General features: G+C 39.6%; 1 protein-coding gene across 17 annotated transcripts in view; it reads right to left on the bottom strand.

Annotated features, from left to right (window-relative positions):
• Positions 1 to 25297, bottom strand: part of SVIL (supervillin) — a 112072-nt gene that overhangs the window by 56289 nt on the left and 30486 nt on the right. For 15 of the 17 annotated variants that reach the window (XR_003397881.1, XM_026843664.1, XM_026843667.1 and 12 more), the window contains exons 1-6: positions 14900 to 15102; positions 11894 to 11960; positions 6700 to 6788; positions 1902 to 1959; positions 1624 to 1775; positions 534 to 1218 (exon numbers count right to left, since the gene is read on the bottom strand). Coding sequence is in view for 16 of the 17 variants with exons in the window: in XM_026843664.1 (XP_026699465.1) it covers positions 534 to 1218; positions 1624 to 1775; positions 1902 to 1959; positions 6700 to 6788; positions 11894 to 11960; positions 14900 to 14960 (1112 nt within the window). In the remaining variant the exon portion in view is untranslated. Of the gene's footprint in view, positions 1 to 533; positions 1219 to 1623; positions 1776 to 1901; positions 1960 to 6699; positions 6789 to 11893; positions 11961 to 14899; positions 15103 to 25297 lie in introns of those variants that run through there. The other 2 variants (XM_026843670.1, XM_026843671.1) reach the window with 2 other exon arrangements.

Raw genomic sequence — 25297 nt, 5'->3', positions numbered from 1 at the left:
AAGACACTTTTCAGCTTTTAACTGAGACCTGGTTTATTTTGGTGGAAGCCAGCATAAAACTATTCAAATCCTCACCGAGAAACAGCTTGCCTTTACTTGGAAACCCACACCCAAACAATTACAGGATACAGAGGAAGAAAGTTAAAGGCTTGATCTAACAGGTTATGAAAAAATAAAGAGAGTAGACTTAGGATCATAACTCCTTCAATTTCTAGTTTGTGTAAATATCTTAAACATCAGTTATTCCATATCCTGGCCCCCATCCCCAGCCTAATTTTAGCATAAATTCTAGAAATATAAAGTGCAACCAAGGACATACCTAATCCTAGAAATCGATACCCACTTCCTTGTATTAGAAACACACTGTGATTCAAAAAGCCCAACCAATCCAACCTGAGATATCCAAAGCCACTAAATACACTCTTCAAGGTTAATAAATACATTCTCATAAGTACTGTAGACATTGCTGCAGAAGGTGATTAAGATAAAGGAATCTACTGTATAAAAACAACCCAGTTAAAAATAATGCTTACCTTTGTCTGATGTTGCTGTGCAAGGGCTGGTCATTCTGCAAATGGATTGGTGAGGCTGCCCGCTTTGGTGAAGAAAGGGACTCTCTGGAGGTTTGCTTTGGTGATATTGGCACTTCATTATAGGAGGAAGATTCTTGTCCAGAAAGTGAAAGGGTGACAGAGTTATCCAAGGTTGCTGAAGGGTCAGAAGCCTGTCTAATGGCACTGTCATCATCTACTTTTCTATTACTCCTCTCGTTTGAAAGGTCTTCTTTATCTGGAACACCATCTTTTTCGTGGCTGGAGTACTCTTTGGATTCAGAAATCACACTCTTTGATTCTTTTGTTTCAGTCCTGGACAAATACAGGGAGCCACAGTCCTTGTTTTCCTCATTTTGCCTTTCACTTTTCACTCCCTTTCTTTCCACACTGTCAGGATCTTTCCTTGCCCGTGTATATCTGGATGAGTAGTCAGAATCCAAATCAGAATCAAGAGATAATCCATATTTTTCTGCCAGCTGGCGCCTCCTCTCTGCCTTGTACCTAGCTATTCTTTCTGCTTTTGACTCTAGTTCCTGGACATCCATGTTTCCTGTACTATACAAGGGCTCTGTATTACCTCCTGTGATTTCTGCTCGGTACCTGGATGATCTGGGTTGTTTTTCTATGGAAGAATCTGAAGTTTCCTCCTCTTCATTTGACCTTCCTGTCAAAAGTACAATGTATATGAACAAGTCTACCCAAAACTCTTGAGTACTCTATCCACCATTCACATCAAGTGAACTAAAAGCTTCCCATTTTTTTTCAATTTGAAGTGTACTAGTGACTGCACAGACACATTACATTTTTGCACTTACCTCTCCAAAAGTACATACAATAGATTAAGTAGTATGTATTAGTTATAATTCCTTAAGTGTCTTATATCAAATTGTTGTCTTTTTAAAACAATATGGATAATCAACCTTTTTCAACTGGAGAATTAAAAGGCAAGTTAAATAAAAACCTGACCACAGCTCTTCTATAAAACTCCTCTCCATGTATTGCACAAATGATAGGTTAGAAAACATGAAGTAATTCAGCAGTGCAAGACTGATTGATATATACTACTTACCTAAGTGGGGACTGTATGGATCAGTTGCACGCATATATCTTGGTGTATCTTCCTCTAGTAAGCGGTGTGTGACTGATCCTGGACAGTTTTGTAGAAGCATAGGTTGTGTATCATTTTCAATTCCCTCTAAGCGTCTAGCTATTCTCTCTTTTCTGAAAAATATGTGAGAAATGTGAAATCAGGCATCTTTGAAGATTTGAGGGGAGAGTTTCTAAGAGGAGATAACAAAACAAGCTGTGTGTTTTGTTTTACAGACCAAAGACTTTTTTTTTTGTTACCTTTTCATTTCCAAAAAATCTTGGTTGTTTGGTTCAAACAGTTTTCTTAATTCTGAAACTGAGACAACAAAAGATTATACAGTTTATAAGCTACTAAGTTTCAGAAACTCACAGAAACTTGCTAAAATGCTTTAGAATAAGAAGGAACAGTCAAAGTTAAGAGGTTTGAAATAGTTTTTGTCAGGGAACAAGCATTTTGCTCTTATTTTCCTAGTTTATTAAGCTTGTGCTGTCAGAAGTGCCTCAGGCACACAGGTGCAAACACCAAGGAGTCCTCCCCTCCAGGTACTTCCAGGCTAAGCTAGAATCTGCTATGCCATCCTAGCAGTTTTCAAGATCTTGTATAAACTGGGAATATTGTATTTTGATTAGCTGAGATGAAGTTTAGGTGCTATAGTAACCTGTTGCAAAACCAGGTAGCATGGAATTCCTGTTTACTCCATCTACACAAAGGTTGGGGACTATGCTGAAAAAGAAACAGTGTCCCCTATTCCTTACTTTCCTCCACTCCCTTATACTGAGCATATCCCAAGAATCCCGGTGATTCACAGTTGGAGTGAAAATTACTGTGTTCCCTCATGATATTCCTGCATGGTTAATCCCTGTCTACTTTGCTAATTTTTCCTTGTAGTTTTAATCAGACATACTTTCCTTCTTTCACCCTAAACTGTTTGGTGGTGCTATATGCTAGTAGACAGCTGTCACAGTTCACAAAATAGTAGCAAACCAACAGGAGGCCCGATAGATGAAGTAATCCCTATATATATAAAAACACATATGCGCACAGTTATCAGTGATGTTTGCAAACCACATTGGAGCAGCGAGTGCTGCATAAACAAGGGTAGTGCGACTTCTTACCACCAGGAAGAGAAACCATCCAGGCTGTCAAAGGACACAGTGAACTAGAGGGTGTGGGGGTGTGTGTGGTGTGGTGCGCCTAACACCACCACCCCCTCACCCCACCCCCCCATATCATTGCCTTGGCAAAGACATGGTGCTAAAAGCTGCGTGCGCCTATTCTGATGAAACGTACCTCTGGAGTTCTGATCCTGTTGACCCAGGGATCAAAAGTTAAAGCAAGCTAAAGTCTACAGCCTGCTAAATCAGCCCTAGATTGCCATCAGAAATGCCTGATGAGTCAGGAGTGTCTAGTCGACACTGTTCCGCACCACTGCAGAAGTAAATCTATCAGCTTTTTCCCCTACCACTATCACTCTGGATACTTAGACGATAAACATTTTTGAAACACCACCCTTTTAAAGATCAAATGCAGCTTTTCTTCCTTTCCTCTACTGCAAGAGCTCACATGCGCAGCTAAGTCGGGGTTTTAGTTTAGCTGACACACATACAGGAAGTCTGCTGTAGTCAATACCAGTGCACACACCTCATAGATACAGATAGGTACTATTGGCTGTCATATCAACCTTACATGCTGAAAAGCCACTAGGACTCCTGGTGAAATGTCTTGGATCAGCAAGAATGAATGTATTCTGATCATGAGTGCTCAGAGAAGCAAATGAATGAGGTATGAATATAGTGTCTGAGGCTACAGATGAGTGCCTGCTGAGAATGTACAATTAACAGGGGAAAGAAATCAACTGGGTCACTTGCCAAAACAACTCCTTTAGTCTACATTTCTACAGAAGACAGACTCAAGCTATCTGCTTCAATTTCTCAAGACAGGTTAGCTCAGACTATGACCATGCTATTACAAAAATCTAATACATACATATTTGATGCAACTAGCAGTGCAGAGTAGCTAAGTATGAAGCTACCTAACAGTGCTAACCCAAGGGACACCTCTACTGTGCCTAGTTTCAGCATCTGCAGCAAACCAGATTGAAGTCTGTGATGTTGACAAGGTTAAACAGTGCAAGATAGCCACTGAAAGTCAGCAACCTCTAGGCACAGATCTCTGGAGATGAATGGGAACTGGACTTGGGCAATGCAAAATTTGCATCCTGAACTGACACCAAAGGAAAGATGAGCCCTTACACTGTGTTTTCATAGACTTCAGTCTCAATGCACAAGCAGTTCCCAGTGCTGCCCTACCTACTTAAGCTGTGCTAGCAGTGGAACTGTATTAAACACAGAACTTATCCATATGAAGCCAGCCTTCGTCTCACATTCACACCAAAGGAAATGATTTCTCATAAATACTTTGCTCTCACCTCTGCCAAATCTACTTCTGTTTAAGTGTGTTCCTCTGCCTATTAGAGTTCTTCTGTTCCATCTGTTGGCTATACATACATAAAACGGTCAAAACAAAACCTGTTATTGTTCTGCCACTTCAGACAGGTCAAAGGCCTCCACAGTTCACAGTTAATAAAACTACATTCCATTCAAATCCTGATCATTTTTCTTCCCTAGTCACCAATTTATACAGTCCTTAAAACGATCATCAGAGAACAGGTCTTTTACAGAGCTTTAGTAAAGTTCTAAAGCATAGCTTCATATACAGAAGTCTTCTCTTTTTTTTTTTTTTTTTTTTTTTTTTCCCCAAAAAGGGAAACTTGACTATAAGTTGTCCACATACAAGAAATGTGGAACATCTAAAGAACTCCTAGCAGCATTAGCTCAACACCCTCTTGCTACGTGTTAGCTGAAGTTCCAGAGATTCTACTACCGCTTTGCAGCCCTAAAAAGAGAGCTGGCCTCATGAAGAATCTCTCCAACACCTTCCCAAACAAGATGGGTCAAAAATAGCATGGGACTACTCTATGCTGCCTTACACTTTTTCCACACTTGAGATTCCAGACAGTAATTTCAGCTAGGTTGGCTAACATCTGCTGAGCTTTTTTATGAAAGCAGTTTCAGCAATATTCTTCTGGTAAAGTGGAGGAAAAAAGCATAAGAAAGACACAAAAAAAAAGATGATAAAATGCAATAAATCTTCTACTCTAGTGATTTCTTTTTGCTGAATAAAATATTTGACCTCAAAACATGAAAGCCAGTTGGAGAAATTTCACTGCCAAGGACACTGGTCGGTCCTTGCAAGCTTAGGTGATCTGGTTTCTTGGTTTTAGTTTGCAATTTGACTATGTTGGTGCCATTTTCACAATTTTTCAACATGACCACCAGAAACTCCACCATTTCAAAGACCCCCACCTTCCAAAAGTCCCTAGTAGTGAGTGAGCACACACATTTGTAAAGACTCAATAGATGTGGATCAAAAGTTTACCTGTCAGAGACTTAATTTCTCAGAGCTGGTAAATAACCATTGCAACACAGGTATATACTTTTTCATTTTGAGGAAAATTTAGCACAACAGTGAAGCTTACCAGTCTCATTCCTACCTCCTCCTCTCCTCACCTGGAAAGATGATGGTTTACAAACCAAGTTGGAGAAGCATTTATCTTATGTTTATGTTAGCAGGGGCGTACTAACATGTTCAATGCTTAACTGCAGGCAGCATTGTGTGAGACTTCAGCTAGACTCTTTGAACTGCAGTTAAGTTTGTATCAGTTGAAAATTAAATACATTCCTCTGATTTTCCAACATGTGCAAATCTGGATCAAAGTTAGGCCCTAGATGGGACAAATAACCTAGATTTTCAGAAGATGTTTGGCCTCAAGTAGTCCCCTCATAATAACACCATCAGTTCCCACTGTTTACTTCTTAAATCTGGTACATACCATATCTGATGCTTTTATTAGGAGAATAATTTCTTACGATATAGAGACATCTTGGAATATAAATTAGTTCACTGAGAAGCAATTTACAGAGAAGGTTTCTCAAGTGAAGGCTCTCACAATTACCTTGTTGGCCAGCGTGACTCTAAAGTTAAGTATATGGAATAATAAGGGACTATGTATTCTTACTGACTAGTGCCCTCAGGTAGTCTGTATTGTATTAATGCATACCACTCTATTCCATCACTGTCAATGAAATCTCGTTCTGAACATCTGTAATGATTATATTATAAAAGCAAGCACACCACTTAAGTATCACTTAAATGTTATGCTGCAAGGAGGACTCCTTTCTAAAGGAACTCTTCAAGAAATTACATTAAAAGAGCAAGCCATTTCCTTTACACTGGGATTAGTGCATCTAATCTTGCAGTTTGTCTGAAAAAGGTAAATACCATCAAGAACACACACGCAATTTTAACTGAAGTTCCGAGACTGACAACATCCCTGAGTGAAGGGATCATCTTTATGACAGTTCAACATAGTTCTTCAGTCAAATGTCACCCTTTACTGGTCAAGAACTATTTCCAAGCAGTTTGTGATTTCCTCCAAATAATTCAAGAGAATTCATTCTTGCCTCTACTCCAACTATGTCAAAAGATAAAGATAGAACTGCTGTTTTTTTCTTAAGTTATTCAGACTAAGACAGAAGTTTTAAAAGAAGAATAATCCTAAAAGCCATATGTAGTGCACGTCCTTTAGTGTGCAAGACTAAAATTCAGTATGTAGTCAGTTGGTCATGCAAGCACAGTGATTCTACCAACCACTGAATGGGACTGAAAAGAGTTATTACTACAAACCAAGTTAATACCTTTGGATTCAGGATTAATCTAACTGTACAAAGAAACCTCTCTGAGATTCCGAATTTCAACTACATAACCCATTGAAAGCTAGGTAAACAAACGTGAACTTTATGAAGCAGGCATGTAACAAGGCCTTGTAAAAGAGCATTATGGTTCATCCCCTATGCCTGCTTCACAGGTAAAAAAAACCCTCATATACAAAACACATGTGCTGAAGTGATTTTTAACTGTGCCTTGCGCTTGCACAGATTAAATGTCACATGCTGTTAAATTACCACGTGTTCATAATGTGTCTCCCTTACCTACCTTTTGGAAGTACTGCTAAGAGATTAGCATCAATATCCTTTGTGCTGTTTGCAAGTTCTTTATCTTCAGGTGAGAACTCCTTCTGAAAACTGAAAAAAACATCTGGTTTACAGAACTGTGAATGTTTCTGCTACAAATCAAATAAAGCCAAGATGTACCCAATTTACTGCAAGATAGTCTAACAGAGAAAGCAAACAAAATATTTTCCATAAGAGCAAAATAAGAAATAACCCCAAGAAATTCACAATGCCAAACCTAACATCATTTGAAACCTGTTTGGAACTGACTGGGACACATTTTGGCATTAAATTACTGACTGGAGACTGCCTCCAAAACATTCTACTAGCAATTACATTTGAAATAATCTGTAACAAATGATTCTCCACAAATATAAAAATGTATTTCATCAAACGCAGTACGGTATGTACACTTCACATAGAAGCCTTCTGCATGACTGCCATATTGTTATTGCACTGATCTCTGGATCTTATATGGCTTATAACACACTAAAATGAGCAGATCATTTAGTTTTATACCTTGTCTTTTCTGAATAGCAAAAATGCCCATTTAGATGAAACAGTATTTCTTTAAATGTTTTCATTAAATATACACATTTTAACTGTAAAGTGTAGGTGTCATAATGGTCTAAAGTAGGCAATGTCTTAAGTAGAGATTTTTTTGGAGGAAGTATTCCTCCTTGTGGGTAAACAAAATGGGATTTTTCTCTCCAGTTATTACAAATAGAGAGAGAACTGCTGCACTCTGCCATTGTGACTTCTAAATGATCCCAACCAGGCATAAGAATACTAAAGGTTTTAAAGACTTCAAGTTAACTGTGTAGAAAAGGTGTAACAGATACAAATCCCCACAGTGATCCCAGGCTCTTCATTTTGCCATGGTAGTGATGTGTTGTACTATTTACTGTCATTCTGATAAGACAAATTGCACAGCCTTACTGTTGGAAAAATCTATCCTTAGGACAGGTTTTCAATGGCTTTTTAACGAACTGAATAAGCTTTCATCAACGGTATTTGGTTAGAAAAGAAAAAATGGTTAAAAAAATTCAGTACTCACTATTCCAGAGCATTTCTATATATAAGGACTAATAACATTTTACATGAACTCCAAGAAGTATTTTCTTCTTTATCGTTTATAAATAATATTCTTTGTAAGACACCAAGAAGAGAATAAACCCCTTGAAACAACAATAAAGAAACTGGGCTGTGTCACATTCAGGCACCATGCCACCTGCTGCAAATTATCTCCAACAACTGCACTTACAGAAATTATTCCAGGGACTGCCAAGAAAAGCATTGTTAGCCACTACAGAGAATAGCAAATAGAAGATGAAGAGCTGCAATAAGCTGCCTGTTACAGAAAACTGAGTATCCTTACAGGGTGAAAACACTTTAATGGAACTAAACAAAAAACAAAATAAAATTAAAAAATAGCACACAGCAGCCACAAGCAAATGGGTGCGTGTGTCATCTGAGACTGGGCAGACACTCAGACAGTTAACCACATGTTTCTATATGCCTAACCCCACACGGCCAACACTCGTGATTCTTAATAGCCTCATATGTTATTTTCTTATTCACACAGCTTCTGGAGAACCCCTAGGTGGAGAGATTCCCAGTTTCCATTTGAAATAAGTTTCTACTCCTTTTGGCTGAGGATGAGTTTGAAAAATGCAGATAATATTGGCCTAAGGCTATAAATCAAACCCAAAATTTGTTTTTGTCAAATCGATTTGATTACTTAAGACTTGTCTAAAAAGTGCTGAGGGACCAAGCTCATGACTTCTGAATACCTGGGCTTTATTTAGTAGCATCTCCAATTGCTTTCATAATGCTTGTGACAGTGCAGCATCTTACTTTTCCATAAACATGGGACTCTGTACAGAACAGCATTCACTCATTCAGCAAAATCCTTATTTAAATTAACTGTTCACTAATATCCACAACCATACCTCAGTCCCACATGAATTTCCAAGGGTAAAATCATAAAGAATCAGGACAGGCATTAGTTTGCTGGTTGTAAAAAGAATTGTATTTGATTGACAATCCTCAACACACTTTTAAATACTGCAGACTAGTTAGGTTTACTCCTGCCCCTTCCTCCAAACGCCAGGGTGTTCCAGGGACTCTGAAGCCAGAGACCCTCTAAACCCAGTCTAAACGTCTTTCATTGGGTTTACATCCATTTGTTCTCATGCCAGTGTTGTTGGTTACCTCACTTATCTACCTTAACAGAAGTTTTCCACATCTATTCAGCTGTCTCAAGACAGGCCCTCAGTTTCATTGATTATCTGTAAAAATGTTCTCTACCTGTTCCAGTTTTAAGTCATCTTTTTAGTATGTGGTGACCAGAATTGAACAGTCCTGATTATAGACCTGGGTCTTAGCAGCGTCTTCTAAAACCAGAATGAATGCTGGGGTCTACAACACATTTGCCTTTTATATCCACACTACATTGGTTGCTCAATTCTGCACGAGAAACTAATATGCCAAGGCTTTACTTTCATCAGTTGCAACCGACAGAAAAATTTATCAGCCCCCAATGCACAACTGTGCACTTAGTATTATTACATTACATCCTTTTCTATTACTCCTCAAGGTCATCCAGTTCTTCCTGTATGTGAGCTCCCTCCCTCTTTGTACTGAAGGTGGCTCCCAACCTTTGCTCACTCGCAGATTTCATTAAAATTCTTTTAATAACCACAAACTTCTGAAGCTTAACCCTCACTGGGCGACACAGCATCATAGGTTATCTGCTTTGTGAAAGTTCCTTCACGGCTCCCCTTATGCTGTCATTTTCCATTTCCTTCTAGACAGACTGTCAACTTTTATTTAGTTGTTTATTTTTAAATGATTAACTATTTTCATACACTGACTATTTTGTCTGCAATGGCAGAGTTTTTCATCTTCAGAGGCATTTTTGCTGTCTCTTGCAAAGCTGCAGGTGGCATTGCTTGTTTTAAATATTTACACATTAGAAACACAAAATGCTTTAAACCGATGTATCAATTACATTGCTTTCACATGCACAGAGAATTCAGAGACAGAGCACTGCTCTGAAGATGATACAGTCAAGCCAAACAATTGGCTATTTATAGATACATATATAAAATGAGTTCTAAAAATGAAAGTAGGCATATTTAGGACATGTCAATGGTATTCAATAAGAACACTCATTATGAATCTAACTTGAGTCTGAATGATGTTAAAGCAATTTCAAACTGAAAAAAAAAAAATATATATATATATATTTATTTTTACAGGATACTACTCATAAGGGTTTTAAAAAATATGCTCATAAGTATTTCCTCACCAAGAGTTCTCTTTTTCCTCAAAGGAATGTCTCCCTTTTTTATTAGTTTCTCTGCTAAAGGAGCAGTTGCAGCATCAATTTAGTTGTTTAAGCAGAGTCACAGTCAGGTTTGGATTGCCAAGTATATTGCACCTTCAAACTCATCCACAACCCTGTTCTAGAAGTATCACGACTACATCTACTCATCTTTGCTTTTCTTAATTTCTCAAGTCATGCTACAAATTTAAGTGCAGATTCCAAGCAGCAGAACCAGGAGTTTCTGCACTTAACAGCTAGGCTATGCATATTCCTTATTAAAATTTAAGGCATATGTGGGTTTCTCTAAATGAAAAACAAAAATAATTTTGAATTTGCAAGAATTCTTTCTTCTTAAAGTCCCTGCTAAAACTGGATATTGAAAGAAGAACTTCTCCTTTGCATGAGATCATAGTTCATGAAATGCAGTCAACAACATGAGGTCCCACAAGTTCGTTTCACATAGAATTTGTGTGTGGTTTGGCCTCAGGTTCCCAACAAACTCATACTCTCCAATGTTCAGGATTTCATATGATTCCTATTAAAAAAAGAGGCAACAATATTTCACAATCTCAATAGTTTTTCTTTAAATCAATGTATAATATGGCATTAGTAGAGTATTTGATAGTCTCAGTAGTTATACTGTTCTTGCAACTTCCAAAGTGTGGGCTGCTTCTATACATCAGGGATTCCAGGCTGAAAACTTCATCAGCTGCTGCAGAAGCAGCACACAGTTTCTAAATAGCTGTCCCACTAACCTAGTTACATTCAAGCAGAATTTTGATCCAAATGCTACTGGTAACACTGCCCCGTCTTCTGGATTAAAGCTATGGGATATACTTAGATTTCGTGATTGAAACACCTGCATGAAAATCCACTTGTATACCTGCCAGTCAGGTGCCTGGTGTTCTTTTTTCTTCTCTTTCTCTACCTCCAAGAGAATTTCCTTCCCTGGACTCTTACATAAAAGAATACAGTCAATCCTTCTCTACTACTCTAATTTCTACTTTCCCCTACCTGCCTTCCACAACACACATCTTGTACACCTATTGCTTCCATCTCTCTACAGTATCCAAGAAACACTATGGCAGGGAATCAGGTGTGCTCCAGAAGGTGTGCCTTGACTGAAAAGATGCTTGCAAACATGAGCCTGGGTGCCTAAGACTGGTGGATTACTGTGCAGCTAAGCCAACAAAACAGCTGGTTGCCGAGGCAAGAATCAGTTCCCAACTCCCTGACCTCCATTCTATGTTATTATGAATGAGTCCATCAGGCACAAAGGTGGACACCAAAAGCATGGTGATGAACATGACCTGCCACCTTACTTAACTGTGAACTGTATCCCCTTACTCAGCCTTGTGGAACCATGCCCTAAGACTGCAGGCATGAGGCAGGATGTCCCTGCAAGGAAGCAGCAACGTCACCTCTCCATTCATCTCTGTGGTGTCCCCCTCGTGTGCTGACAAAGCTCTCTGCACGGCTGTATAATTAATTCAGCCACTTCAGCCACCTCCTTTTTCAGACAGATCAGTTTTCCAAGCTGGTTCACTAAACGTCTGTACGATGTCCATGCCATGCAAGGAAAAATGTGCACCACAGTGCCAGGAGGCTCAGTGCTGAGTGGGACTTTTCCCTTTGCAAATCCATCTATACGTTTTCACATTACTTAGGAGGCAGTTGGCGTTTTCAATACTAGTTCAGAGCATCTGCTTTATGCCAAATCTTGGTCCTGCAAGAGTACCAATAATCATTTTCCCTGACAAAAGAATAAACATAGATTCAAGCAATGACTGCAAGTGACAGTTGTGCAACCAGACATCTTCATTGGGCAAGAAAAACTTGACCTTACCTTGACGCTCTCTTCCTTTGGAGCAATCGTGAAGGTTTAAATCTGACTGAGTTTTCTTTGTCAAAATCTGTGAAATGAAAAAAAAACCCACATTAATGAACAGGGAACTTTTACTCTCCAGTCATAGTCCTTTTCCACTGGAAAAGATAGTGCAAAGGCCTTCCCTCTAGTCAAAGGAGCATAATCTGGCATGTCCAAGATGGTGATAAACCAGAGCCTTTCAAAAATGAGTACAGGCAGTAAACGTGTCAAAAGCATCAACACTTTATGGAACTGCCATATTCTAATCCCAGTATTCATGGCATAGCACTGCAGCCTGAGGCTAATATTAAAACTTCTTGACTCAGTTTCCCAGCTTATAAAATGGGCAGCAGATGTATTTATGAAGCACTCTGCAAATGAGAAATGCTGCAAGCAGCAAAAGCCTTTTTGGCTGCAGCCTAGCAATACTATAAAAACTGCATATTCACTGCAGAAGTCAGAAATGCCCAGCTGAGGATCTGTTGCAACAACAGTATTACGCCATACATGACATAAATACTGTTTAGAAGCTCCCACTTTTTTTCTCAATAGCCTTAGAACATGCTTACTTTCAGGGGAGAGTACATGCTTACACTGAGAGCAAAACTGTGTCAGATGCAGCCTTATGTTCAAAAAGTATGTATTACAAAGCCACTAGGTTCCCAAACCTGTGTGAACCATAACAAGCAATGGACAATCTCCCCTCGCCCCCCAGATTTAACGTTTTCATTTCTGCAGTCAAGAGCATCATCATCATGTCTAAACGATGAACAGTGGCAAGGAGGACCGATGCTCCAAGTACCAGCTCCCTCCATTAAACAATGAGGACACCATTGAGAGACCTCAGAGAGCTACTAGTCAGGAAGCAGAGGAGCACCTGGCCTGTGACTGCTGTTGAAAAACACATGAAGCTACTATTAATGTAATTCCAATGGGAAAATTGCCTTCTGTCCCCATCCATATTAAGTCAACTACCCCAGGACTCTATTAAACAGTCACTGATGAAGTGTTCATTTTATTTTTCTAAGTCAGACCTGAATATTACACAATCTGGACTTTAGAACGATTCAAAAGCAGCAACATCCCTTCTACTCTACCCCAGAGCTGAGATTTAACTATTTCAAAGAAGAGTTAACTGGTAAAAAACCACTTTTTGCTTATATAAATTATGTTAAAATCTAGGTAGGATAAATCTAGGTAGGATACATCTTACTTTTGCAGAAAGGGTTTAATGAAACATTATAGCTGACAACATGGGTCTTAATTTAGAGAATGTATCTTTTGTGTGCCTCTCAAAACTTTTCACCTTCCTCTTCTCTGCTTTTTTCTGACACCTCTCCAGTTAAACATATTTAAAAAAAAAAAAAAAAAAAAAAAAAAAAAAAAAAAAAGAAAAAAGACCATTTTAACAGCTTGATAAAGAGGTTTAAAACATGAAAAAAGGCATTTTTTTAGGCATCTGCTACAAGTCACTGCAGATTTCAAGCAGCTTTGCTAATAGCATTCTTCATCTTTAATAGGCAACTTTTTCCTGTTTTTGTTAACATTCATTTTCTCTTTCCAAGTAAATGGAGAATAAAGCACGCAGATTACACAAAAACATCTTGTCAGACCAAACCAGAATATTATAAGAAAAAGCAGTATAGATGGTATATGAATCATTATATTTCACACAACAACATTAAAAAGAATACTCCATGACATAAGTATCCTCTAAAGAGGCCAGATTTACATTACTGAGAAGAGTAGGCAGTAACTTAAAAAGCCCAGCTCGGTATCAGCTTAGCTAATCAGAACCAGGCATGTCTTAAATTTATAGCCATTCTAACAGGATATAACCCATCCTATAGTTTTTGGCACTAAAACAGCTGTCCACCATGAAAACCACAAGTAGACCACAGAGAAATTCTCCCTACCCTTGCCAAAACTGGAGAGGGGATATGAGAAGGGAAGAAAGTAGCTTTCGTTGCTTTGCTGGGAGAAAGGAGGGAGAAAGGCTTCTAAGAGGGGGCACACAAGCCGGTCTGACTCCTGCTACCCTTTAAACACATTCAGTAACATTCATACATACCACATGTCTAATGACTCAAAAACATCTTAAAACTGCTGTATTTCATGGAGGCAAGTTCCTCTCTTGTGCCGCGCCCCCCCAACCCAACCAGACAATTATATTCTGTTACGCAGTTTTGATATTTTATGTATTTCCTCCTGTTCAAATTAAACCCCATGTGGGAGGATTAAAGTCCAATAAAACTTACTTACTACAATATGGAAGTCTTAAAATTAAACACAAACACAGGAGAAAAAGTAAAACAGCTCTGCTTAAAAAGAAAATAAATATGCCCACAAAAGAAATACCAGTTTAACACAGTCTTAATTCAATGGTTAAAGAAAAAAAACCCCACCCTCACAGTACCTGATATAGAGAAGGAAAATCTTTGCAACAGCATTTTGTTCCTTCTTTCACTGAAGAATTCTAAACATGCTCATAACCACATTAAAACAATTTTAAATATTTGCATTTAAAATTAAGAGTGTATTTACTGAAGTGTAAATCAAACTTGCTCACAACTTTAACCATTTGTTCAGCCTAGTCCCCCTCCCTCTTAAGGTACAAACTACCGGATAAAACCACTATACATAATTTAATACATAGGAAATTTAAAATGTTGAACTGAAGAAAAAAAAGCATTAGATACAACCTTCCAGTGTTACTTAGTATATTTAAAGGCCCTAAATCAGTTGCAAGCTAAGCTAATTAAAAGATCCATCTAATCGGATCTTTCAAAAGTGTCCTTTAGGAAATAATGAAATAGTCTAGGTGACTAGCTGCATACCGATTGCTAAAGTAGCTAATGTAGCTGCAGAAGATCCAGTCAAATAATACTTACACATGCACATACATACACACATATATATATATATGAGAGAGATTAAACATACACAAATGAACAGCGTTTTCTTCTATCTACCTGGAACTCTTACCTTGCTCCTCAGAGTATTTAACATTTCCCAAATAGCTGGAGATCCAAGGATTTCTGAACATGGTTGCACAAACAAAGGATTCGGCAAAGAGAAACTACAATAGCAGCTAATTCTCAACCAGCCACAGCCCTAGGCCTGTCTTAGCAATACTGTGTAGAGATTTTTCATAGCAGAGGACTGGAGCTGTCAGGCTATCGCGTCCCAGGGAGTACAGTAAATGCATAGCAATAGGCTGCAAGCTGGAGCAGCTCAAGCCAGTAATCAGATTACAAACAGAAATTAGGCACATGAATGCTAAAACAGATTGGGCAGTGGTGATTGGGAGATTTATAATATTACTACTTCAAAGATCCAGCCAAATCACACATTATATTCCTGCGAGATGAATGCAGAACCCCTAAATCCTCATATTAAAAAAATGAAAAAAGAAAAAACCCTCTGAAAAGAGGAATAATTTCTTCATATCTCTAATCAGGATAAACTTGCATTATTTGCTCAAGAAAAACAGCATCCAGGCTGCCAAAAAAATGGACTCTGTTAATCATATCATTATGCTAAACGTTTTGCCTAACTATTAGTTGGAACATTTAAAACAGACAAGATTTATGGATAACATATGAGAAAAATTACTGGTGGGGGTGGGGATTTAAGAACAGACACCACAGCTCCAAATATTTTAATCTGAGACAGAAGGTGTAAAATTGCACAAAAGCACTGTCTAGCTACCATTTTTTTTATTAAACAGATTTGATGGATTTTGGATTGAAGAGTCAGAACCCTTTATAGTTCATTTTGAAAGTCTGGAAGTATTTGTTAGAAATGCTGCAATAACCCTAGCTCAGTCTTCCATACTGAACTACCTGATCATATAACACACAGAGACATAAAGAAGCATTAAATAGGTGACCAAAACAGGTCCACGCACTTAACCCCATCCAACCAAAGGCAGTAATTGCCTACTAGCTTCCCTTCAACAGAATTCTTACCTTCAAAAAGATTTCAACTAGTATCAGCAGAAAACTCACCACAATGCTGAGGTTGTCAGGGCCATGAAAAGGTAGCCTAGAAGCACAAGACTGAGGTTCTTGACTTTTCTTACCTACTTTTATGATACCTGGTAGAATAGGATTCTCTATGGAATAGGATTCTCATAGGAACCTCTATGTACAGGCAAAATACAAGCAATGATGCTGTGAAAGAGACTTCTAAACCACAAGTGAAAAATATAACCTATCAAAAACCTATTAATTTCTCTTGACTCACCTTGAAGTTGTATTTAGTCTCTCTAGGTCATCAAAACACTGTTTTTCATGCTAACAAGTTCTTGCAATGGATAGAAGATTTTGTACTCCATCTTGTCTAATGCCCCTGCTATTTGTAGTCATTTATTTATTTTTAAACATGAATAATATTGGAATCACCTTAACCTAAGCACCTTTTATTAATTAGGTGATCTTTCAACAGTCCAGAGCAACCTGGAACAAGAGTCACCCAACACAATGAACATGGCATTGAAGACTCTGACTCACCAAGTAGCATCCTTTGTTCAGAAAGATTTGATGGTACGTACCACATTTTTTAATTTGCCCATAACCTTACTGGCTCGTGTTTAATTCTAACCACTTCACAGCACTACCAATAGAACACAAACTGATCACTGCTGTGCTCTCTTGACCAGCTGTGAAAACCTACATGCACTCAAGCCTGGTACATACAAAAGCAGTAACAAATAGTGTAATCTGTTAACACTGGTCCAACTTGCCATTAACCTGAAAATCCACTTTATGGCCTAGACGTAAGTGCAGGTGTGCTTGAAACACAAAAACAAGACAGTGCAGAAATAACAAAGAAGCTGGTAGAAATTGCTTACGGGGACATTCTAGATCAGTATCTGTTTCAATAAAAGAGAGGCCTAGTTCTGAAAAGGCCCCTTCTTTCCAAACCCTGCATGTGTGAAGACTGCTCACTTGGTTTTGTGAATAGAGGTACTATTACCTAGAGCATTTTTAAGCACCTTTAACTCATCTGGTACACAGTAAGAGAACTGTTTCTTATAAAATGCAGATAAATAACACTCATTTGATAAATCTTGGGGCTGCAAGGTTGAAGAAGTAGTGAGACTTGACAGCTGAGTTGATGCAATAGTTCATGGCTGCCAAGAAAGACAGTCCTACCCATTTCTCTCTGCAGGAGCTCTGCTACGTCCTGCTCTCCTAGTGACCTAGTCAGATGACTAAACTGGTAGTAAACATTCCCTTTTATTTTTGCTGGGTATGATTTTTAGAAGGTGCCAGAACAAAGAAAAAGGCACAGGATCTTATGATCAGGAAAGGGATCAACCCTTCTGGCTAAACAAGGAGGTGAGCTCAGCTCAGTTGTCAACCCTGTTTCTGGCAATGTCCCACATGACAGAGAGGAGGGGTGTATTTGTATTGTGGAGTGAGGGGTCAGGCTCCCACATTCCTCTGCTGTACATCTCCAGTATTTTGTCCTCAGCAGGCTCCTGGTGAAAGAGGTGCAGAAGGTAAAAGCACACTGCAGAAAGACAGAAAAGCTGCAGAAAGACAGAAAAAACTCTGTAGAGTGCCTTTCACAAATGTGTGTATTGTAAATGGGTTCTTCCTTCTGCTGATCAAATTCTACTTGCAGAGCACATTAAGAAGTCAGTTTCTCCAACAGCTCTGGCTACCACCTGGGAAGGAATACTTGTGATAGGCTTTAGTGCAAGTAGGACTTTCCTACTATTTACAGCTGGCAGGTCAAGAATACAGGGGCCATCTCATGGAATCAAAGAGAATTATTATAGAGGAAAGTAAAATATCCAATACAACAGCAACATCAAGGTTTTCACAAAACCCCTACCCAATACTCTACAGTTTGGCTTCAAAGCTTTCTTCATGTTAGGTTGAAAGCTGATCACCAGTCACTGCTCTTTGCATGGTATCTATGAATTCACATGAATGTCACTGCTGTTAATACTGAAACTGTGCTACTGTGCAGAATCTGTGTACCCAGAGTTTGTTCAGTGTCACTTCAAGACCAGAGGTATGTGCCAACACTGCTGCCAGCATTGAAACTCTTCAAGCCATGAGATGCTGGAGCCTAAGGATATTACATCAATGCTACACACTTCACACAGATCATTGCAGAGATACAACTGTAGGTAACTAACAACTTCTCTCCCTCCTTTCCATCGAAATGGGACCACCTACTGCAAGACGGGCCTCTGTGCTGTTGCTTAACCGGCTTCGGCAGTGGAGAAGACACCTTGGTAAAACAGTAAGTCAGTAGGGCCAAGCAATGATATAAAGAAATAAGCCTTAGATTCAGCTTTTTGATGCTTGTTTGGAAACAGCAGGTTTAAGAGCAAGTCTTTCCCAAAAGAAAATAAATCCATCTCCAAATAGTCGATGAGGTAAGGAAGAAGAGTATTTTGTCCTTCAAAAAGATCCAGTCTCCAGGACCTAGAAGTATGCTCAGCCATATGTTATCAAGGCTGTGTTACAAATCGGTAGTAATGTTCTTGTCCTCCTCTGCCATCATTAATTCTTGAGCATTAGCAGCCTCCAACATAAGCAAACAAAGAGAGAACAACAGTTCAGCCATTAGAAAGGGGGGCAGCCCAGCTGGAAGTTAAGTCTGCAGTATCTGGGCAAAGAGCTAGAGGTTAAGCATGCATACATTTCAAATCTGAGACTGCTTGTGAGAGACCAGCTGGCAGTTAAATGCTGTTCTGAAGCTTCCCACAGGAAGAGAAGGAAAATATCTTCCTTTTTTCTGGCAAAACTAATCACTGTAATCAAAGCTGGAGTTTAACCGGCTTGCAAAAACTGTCCCAACTTACAGGGCTGCCAACCCCAAAGCACTGAAGAGTTATGAATCAGGTCCCACCAAGATCAAGTCTTTTTCTTTCTGAATTTTGATCGCTTATGAATTTATATTTAGAAGTGTTCCTCTGTGATAAGGATAACTAGATACTTTGTTGTGACTTATGGTTATTATAAAAACAATCATCAAAGAAGGCCATGACAACTGTTTGAAGAAAGCCTAAAAATAAATAAAAACTATCAAGAATGCAGAAGAAAGAAAACCCACAGTGACTACAAAGAAACTTCTAACAAATATGCTAGTTAGGTAAACAGGAGTCTGAGTAGCACAGAAAACTAAGATGATCTGTATCAGTAAGATGATGAAATCATATTTTCATTCACAATTCATGGGTAGAGATCTAAGAGGAGCTCATAAATTTTATTTCACTGCTCTTCTTCTGGACAAGGATGGCACCCTTGGAACAGCAAGTCAAAGCAAGCTGTACCAAAACCTCAGATGCTGTGGATGATCAGAGGAATGAAGGTCAGAAGACAGGGCTAAACCAGACCACTCTCTTCCATCACTTCATCTGACCTGCCTTTCCAGGCTCCAGGCTACTCGCCCACCCCAAGCCACCCTGTCGGTTTTTGGCACATAAGCACATGTTTCCAAAGTTAAGTGGCAAGGCACTGGAAGAGCCTCCCTATTCTTATTTCCTCTTCCTCCCACACTCCATCAATTTCTGCCAAGGTGTTCAAGAAATAATTTAGCCCAAAGCTCAAGGACAGGTCAAAAGTCTAACAAATTACTTCAGCAGTATAACAACTTGACAGAAGTTACTGTCAAGTCATGTTCAAGCATCTTCGCTTGCAAACACAGTATGTATTCTGAGCTGGCAATGCCAGTCAGTTTTGTCTTCTCCATCCAAACCCCATGTACGTGGGCAAGTGATATTCTCATTTCCTAAACGGAGGTCATTTGTATGGACTTTTAAACTAGGATAAAGTTTCCTGACATGGTATCATCCCTCCAATGGAAAGCAAATGTAATCCTTTTCACTTTGCTTTCCCTCCCCAACCCCCCACCCCCTCCCACTATGCAACAGTTCTCAAATAATGATCCTGGCAAGAATATTTCTGTTTGGCTAGTGATTATGTTTTGGACAAATCTTCAGATAAGCTTCAGCACTGCATTACCCATGTGGTGTACTTTAAAACAGGTCATACAAAAAGACATCAAAAAAGCTGATTAGTAAGTGTTATAAAGGGAACTACTTTTTTAGTACAAGATGACAAATGTGTTAAAAGAATATATATGGTCTTTTCTACTGGCTATTTACTCATGTGCTCTGGGAAAAGGGAGAACAACAGGTATTTTTCCACACACACTAAAAAAACCTTTCAGTCTCCAAATTACTATTTCAGATTTGAAGAAATCTTGCTCAAGTCATTAATTTTAGCAATGAACTGCTCCTAAAAGGAGATTTTGGTACCTTTCAATCTTACAACACATTTTCAGAACTAGGAACATGAAAGTAACATCCCCTGACATTCCCACATCTTGTATCACTGTTCACAAAACTAAGAAAGAATAGCATAATTAAAAGACCTTCAAGATTTTCCTCTTTAGAGGTAGGATCAGTCTAGACTAGGTCCTTAAAGGAAGTTCAAAGGCCACGTGCCCGTCTCACATGTGGTAACCAGATATACCAGCAAGGCACATTATCCAAACTGAATCAGACCTATTTGTCTGTGGGCCTGAAACAGTAACAGAAGGTGTCAGGTGTGCACAGGGCCAGGGTTAGACATCGACTGAGCAAATGGTCAGAAACAAGGATAAAGCAGAAATTAATCTCCCAGAAGTATATACTATTTAAATGATTAAACAGCCCAAGGACTTTGAGGAGACATGGGGTTTTACCTAGCAAAACAATATCTAAGAGCATTTCACACCCTGGTCACTGTAAAGCAGCTGCAGTTCAGATTGCGAAGGCACTGGGTTAGCTGTGGCTCCATGGACATCCTTCACTGAAGTCATGATACAAGCAGCAGCTTCTTCTTTACTACTGCAGTGAATGAGAACTTTGCAGCTGCAACAGCCAAGGGCTTAAACCGCTGTTGGAAGAGACTGTCTGCAAAACTCCTGTCCTCCAAACAAGTGGCTTGGGTTTCTAGGATGGGTTACCCCATCTTCTGACACCTAGTTTCTTCAGACTCCTTAAAACTTTCAACCAGAGTGCAATACAACCAGCACAAAGCTCTCTCCTTGCCTGGAACAGTGGTCCTGTGCAGTTAAGCAACACAAAAAGCTCAGCCACACTACTAAGTTTTCTCTTAGGTGCTCTGGAACACCTCTGCTCCACTATCTCTGCACACATGTAAAAGCCCAACAAGGGAGTAAAGAGAGGCACTCATACCACAAGGAAGAATTTATAATACAGTTCTTTGGCTCTTCACAATAGTCATCTAAGGAAACACCAATTTTGTTTACCACTGCGATGTGACATTTCACAGGCTACATCATATCCCTGCATACTTACCTTGAAATAACTCTCATTTTTAAGCCTCAGGCAGACAGCAACCTTGCAGACAACAAATCTATGACCCCAGCACCCAACCTGTTTATAGCATGCTACAATGCTTTCTCAGAAAATTAAATATTTAGTAGAAGAAGTAAAGAAAGAGCATGTGCTTTATTCAATAGCTGATGGTCGAGGTAGGACAGCGCAACTACAAGTACTGTCACTGAAAATAATGTCACTATAAAAAACCATATGTGCTAGGCTTAATTTGCATCCAGCATTGCTAAGCAAAAATTCATGAGGAAAGAAAATCTGGTTAGCACAGTGATGCTGCAGTTTTGGAGCATGTTCTCTAGCGAGCAGGTTTAAATTCACAGCAGCCACAGACTTTTCTCTTTATTGCCTTCCTAGATTTTCAAGGCCCCTGCAAAAATCACAAACATGTGTGATGCTCAGAAAGGTACCAATCACTAATAGCAAGTTAATTACAAGACAGATCTGAAGAGCTTTCCCAGAGCTGCCCAGGAAAGATTGTACAGCATCTGCCTGTACTGTACTTGTATAAATCTATGAGGATTTTACTCAAGAAAAAACCCACAGACTTTTTTATTTTACAGCCTTCGCCCATGTAAAAGTTAGTTTTGACAAGGTGGACATGAAGTAACCTAGTCAAGGCCTGGTCTGCACACAGGCAGTAAGTGCCAGTATTTCCCTTCTCCTGGGAGTAGGATCATGGCTTTATCCACTAACAGTCAGTCTTCCAATAAAGGGCATAAAACATAAGAGAGAAGAAACAAGTCCTGAAGTCATACCAAAAAAACAACCCCAATACACAATTCCTCTTAGTTCAGGTGTGTTTCTGAAATCAGGCAGCACAAGGAATGGAAACACACTTCTTAGCAAAGGCCACTGCAAAGTGTTCCAGTATACGGAATGCCAGCGTGAACTGGCATCCTAATGTTATAACCAAACACATGAAAAATACTTTGGGAAAGAGAACTACAGTTATTAACATTTAACAAGAGCTTTTTATTTTTTAAAGCCATCTCTAGGAAAATTCTTGCTGTTTGTCAAGCAGAGTTCGGCCTCTCTGACAGCTGGGCTCAGACAGCATGCTGTCAGCGCTGCAGTACTGGGTCGTATCTCCCGGGGTCTGGGCTGGATCTGTTCTGGGCTGCACGCTTTCTGCCGCCATCCAGCATGTTCTGTCCCCAGACACTGCTGCCGCAGCTTGCCTAATAAGGCCACACGCAAGTTGACTGGCTGGCTTATAGGTCACCCCTTGTTTACCTTGCAAGCCGGCAGCGCAGCAGTGGCTGGAGCCTACCTACCCCTCTGGCAGGCAGAGGGGGTTCAGCCAGCCCTTCTCAACAGCTGTGCCACTGCTCTGCCATCCCTGCGCTTGCAGAGCCACGGGAATCTCAGCGGATCAGTGCTGGTCAGTTCTCGCTGCTCCTATGCGAGAGGTTAAGCTCAGCCAACAGCTCACAGACAAGGGAGACACACTTCAGTTTTACCACAGGCAGCATGAAACTGCCGTGAGTTCAGGTACAATTTTCACCACAGCACATTTTTAGGACCACTAGACTGAAAAAATAATCAGGTTTCTCACTGAATGAATTGCTTGAAAGTAGGCCAGCAGTGCAGGTATAAACAGCCACCTTTGCAGCTCCAAGACAGCAGACAGGTACTTGTCAAACACCAAAACCAAGTGAAACAGATGAAAGCAAGGTAGAGATACTAATTTGAACACTACTATTTAATTATTTAACACTCTTGATCAGTTATGGTGAGATTCACTGCAATTCAGACAGATGGCTTCAAAAGTCATGATTTACTCTCCCCAAAATAGCCATCTGGCATAAAAACCCTGCTTCTGCTGCTTGTTGCCTCTCTTGTGGTTCAGACTAGTTTTTCCTTTATACCTTTCCCAAGGTAATTTCAAGATGCTAGATTTTGGCACCATCCTATCCTCTTTCCCAGCACAGAGTCTGCAAGGAAAGCCACGAGACTGCTCTGTGGTTAGAGCCGGCAGACAGAGGAGAGCAGCATGGGTCACCTCCTCCAACAGCACTGCTGAACCCCCTCCAAGGGGGCTGTTCAGAGTGGCTTTTTCCCTACAGATCAATACAGACAGTGTATTTCTGTCCTTCATTCCCTCCATGTCTGGCACTGAACAGTAAAATACCAGGACACTCCAGTTATTTGTACCCTGATATTTCTAAAATCAGCATCCCATTTTCTAAGCACTTCCCTGCCTTGAATGAAGCATCCCCAGCAAGCACGCTGCCAGAGGGCTGACAGGGATTCTCCCCAGTCAGCAGGAATGGGCACAAGAACATAGGTCTATGGGAGGGCACTGAAGAACAAACTGAGGATCCTGCTCATTGCCCTGGAAACTTGTAGTTCTTGCATTTTTTAAACTCCATACATAGCTCCTTAGTACAAGAAAAACACCACCAGCCTGTAAGGCTTAAATACCTACCTAGTACTACCAGATATAATGATATATTTACCAAATGATTCTCACAGCTAGAAAAATCTCTTAACACACATGGAGTAAAACTAAACCATGATTATCACCCCACTGAAAGAAACCAAACCACCACAGTTACATCCTGTTGCTGCAATGAACCTTGAGTTCACACTATAATAATTAAAAGTGATAGCATATATGGCCAACTCACTCTTTAAATAGTGCATGTTAAAAATACAGCTGGGAATCATCTGAACAGTTTGTAAGTTTAGTCATTACCATTTTGGGCTCAAGCTGTGCCCAGATGCACACAGAGATCTTGGCTCAGAACTGCTCGTATTCTGCTAAAAGTATATTCTCACCCAATATATGCTTCACTAATACAAAGAAATGGGGCACACACATTCAAAAAAGGGCCAGTCAGACACAATTACACACAAATAGTCCTAAAATAACTCACTTTGTGTCCAATTTGCTTAGATCAGCAGCAGCACAGTATGTCTTATGACTAATATCAATAATGAATGCTGTAGGAAACTAAACAACATACTAGTAATGAGATGAACTGGTGCATGTGCATTAGACCCGTTAACAGAGTTTTAGGAAGAAGTCAGGATAGCCCTTAACTATAGAAGTCAGTCACACTTCACAGACATCCAAACTGGGACGAGTGAAAACCAGTTGGGCTTGCACTACTTGGTAGAGGAAATGGCTTCACCCATTTGTTCCTAGTCTCTCAGAACACATGCTGACAAACAAAAAGTAGCAGGGTGAACAGACTCTCCTCTTGGTTAAAAAGGAGAATCTCAAACTCAAGCACATCCAGAAAAAACACTGTGACACCCCCAAAGGTGACTGCTTATTTGACACCAGTTAATTTAGGACCATTTGTGTAACTGCATGCTAGCAAATGCTTTCAAATGCTTTTATGCTTTTGCTGTTTTAATTTCAAATGGGAGATAAAGTAACAGCTGACTTTTCTCCATTCTAACACTCCCATTTTCCATCTTTGCTCGCAGACATTAAGAATCCCAAAAGACAGGCTTCAGGAAGAAATTTTTGGGAGAGTTTAGAAACACAGTAGTATCTCCTCCACTGTGCTAAAGATGGAAAAATATGAAAAAAGAATTAACTTTTTTTTTTTATCTGCATTCCAAATATCTTAAATGCAAAGGACGCATAAGTGGTAGAGAAGTCACTCTCACGAAGCAGCATGGCTTCTTCTTTGCTAGGACAAAGCACAGTTACTGTACTTGGTTATGCCTGACGGGTGCAGAGTTAGAGAATAAAGTTATCACTGAATTCTTTAAGAATAGGGTAGAAAAGTAATTTTAGCAAAATCTATGCATAATCAAAGGTGATGCTGAAAGAACAAAGTAATGGCTCACATAAGGCTTCTACCTTAAATCAAGGCTGAAAAATTTTTTCCACGCACACTCCCCCAGACAGGCCACCTTCTCCAGTGACCTTACAAGAGTTAACTGCCACCCCAGCCCTTGGTCACAGGAGAGGAAACACATCTACCACATACTCAACAATTACGTGCTGCAGGCACATGTTCACTGAGAAGACAGATGGGGTTTCAATGAGG

This window comes from Athene cunicularia, assembly GCF_003259725.1.
Source record: "Athene cunicularia isolate RWA chromosome 2 unlocalized genomic scaffold, athCun1 chr2_part1, whole genome shotgun sequence".
Lineage (NCBI taxonomy): Eukaryota > Metazoa > Chordata > Aves > Strigiformes > Strigidae > Athene > Athene cunicularia.
Note: the sequence above shows the minus strand (reverse complement) of the source record. Positions and strands in the feature narration are given on the sequence as shown.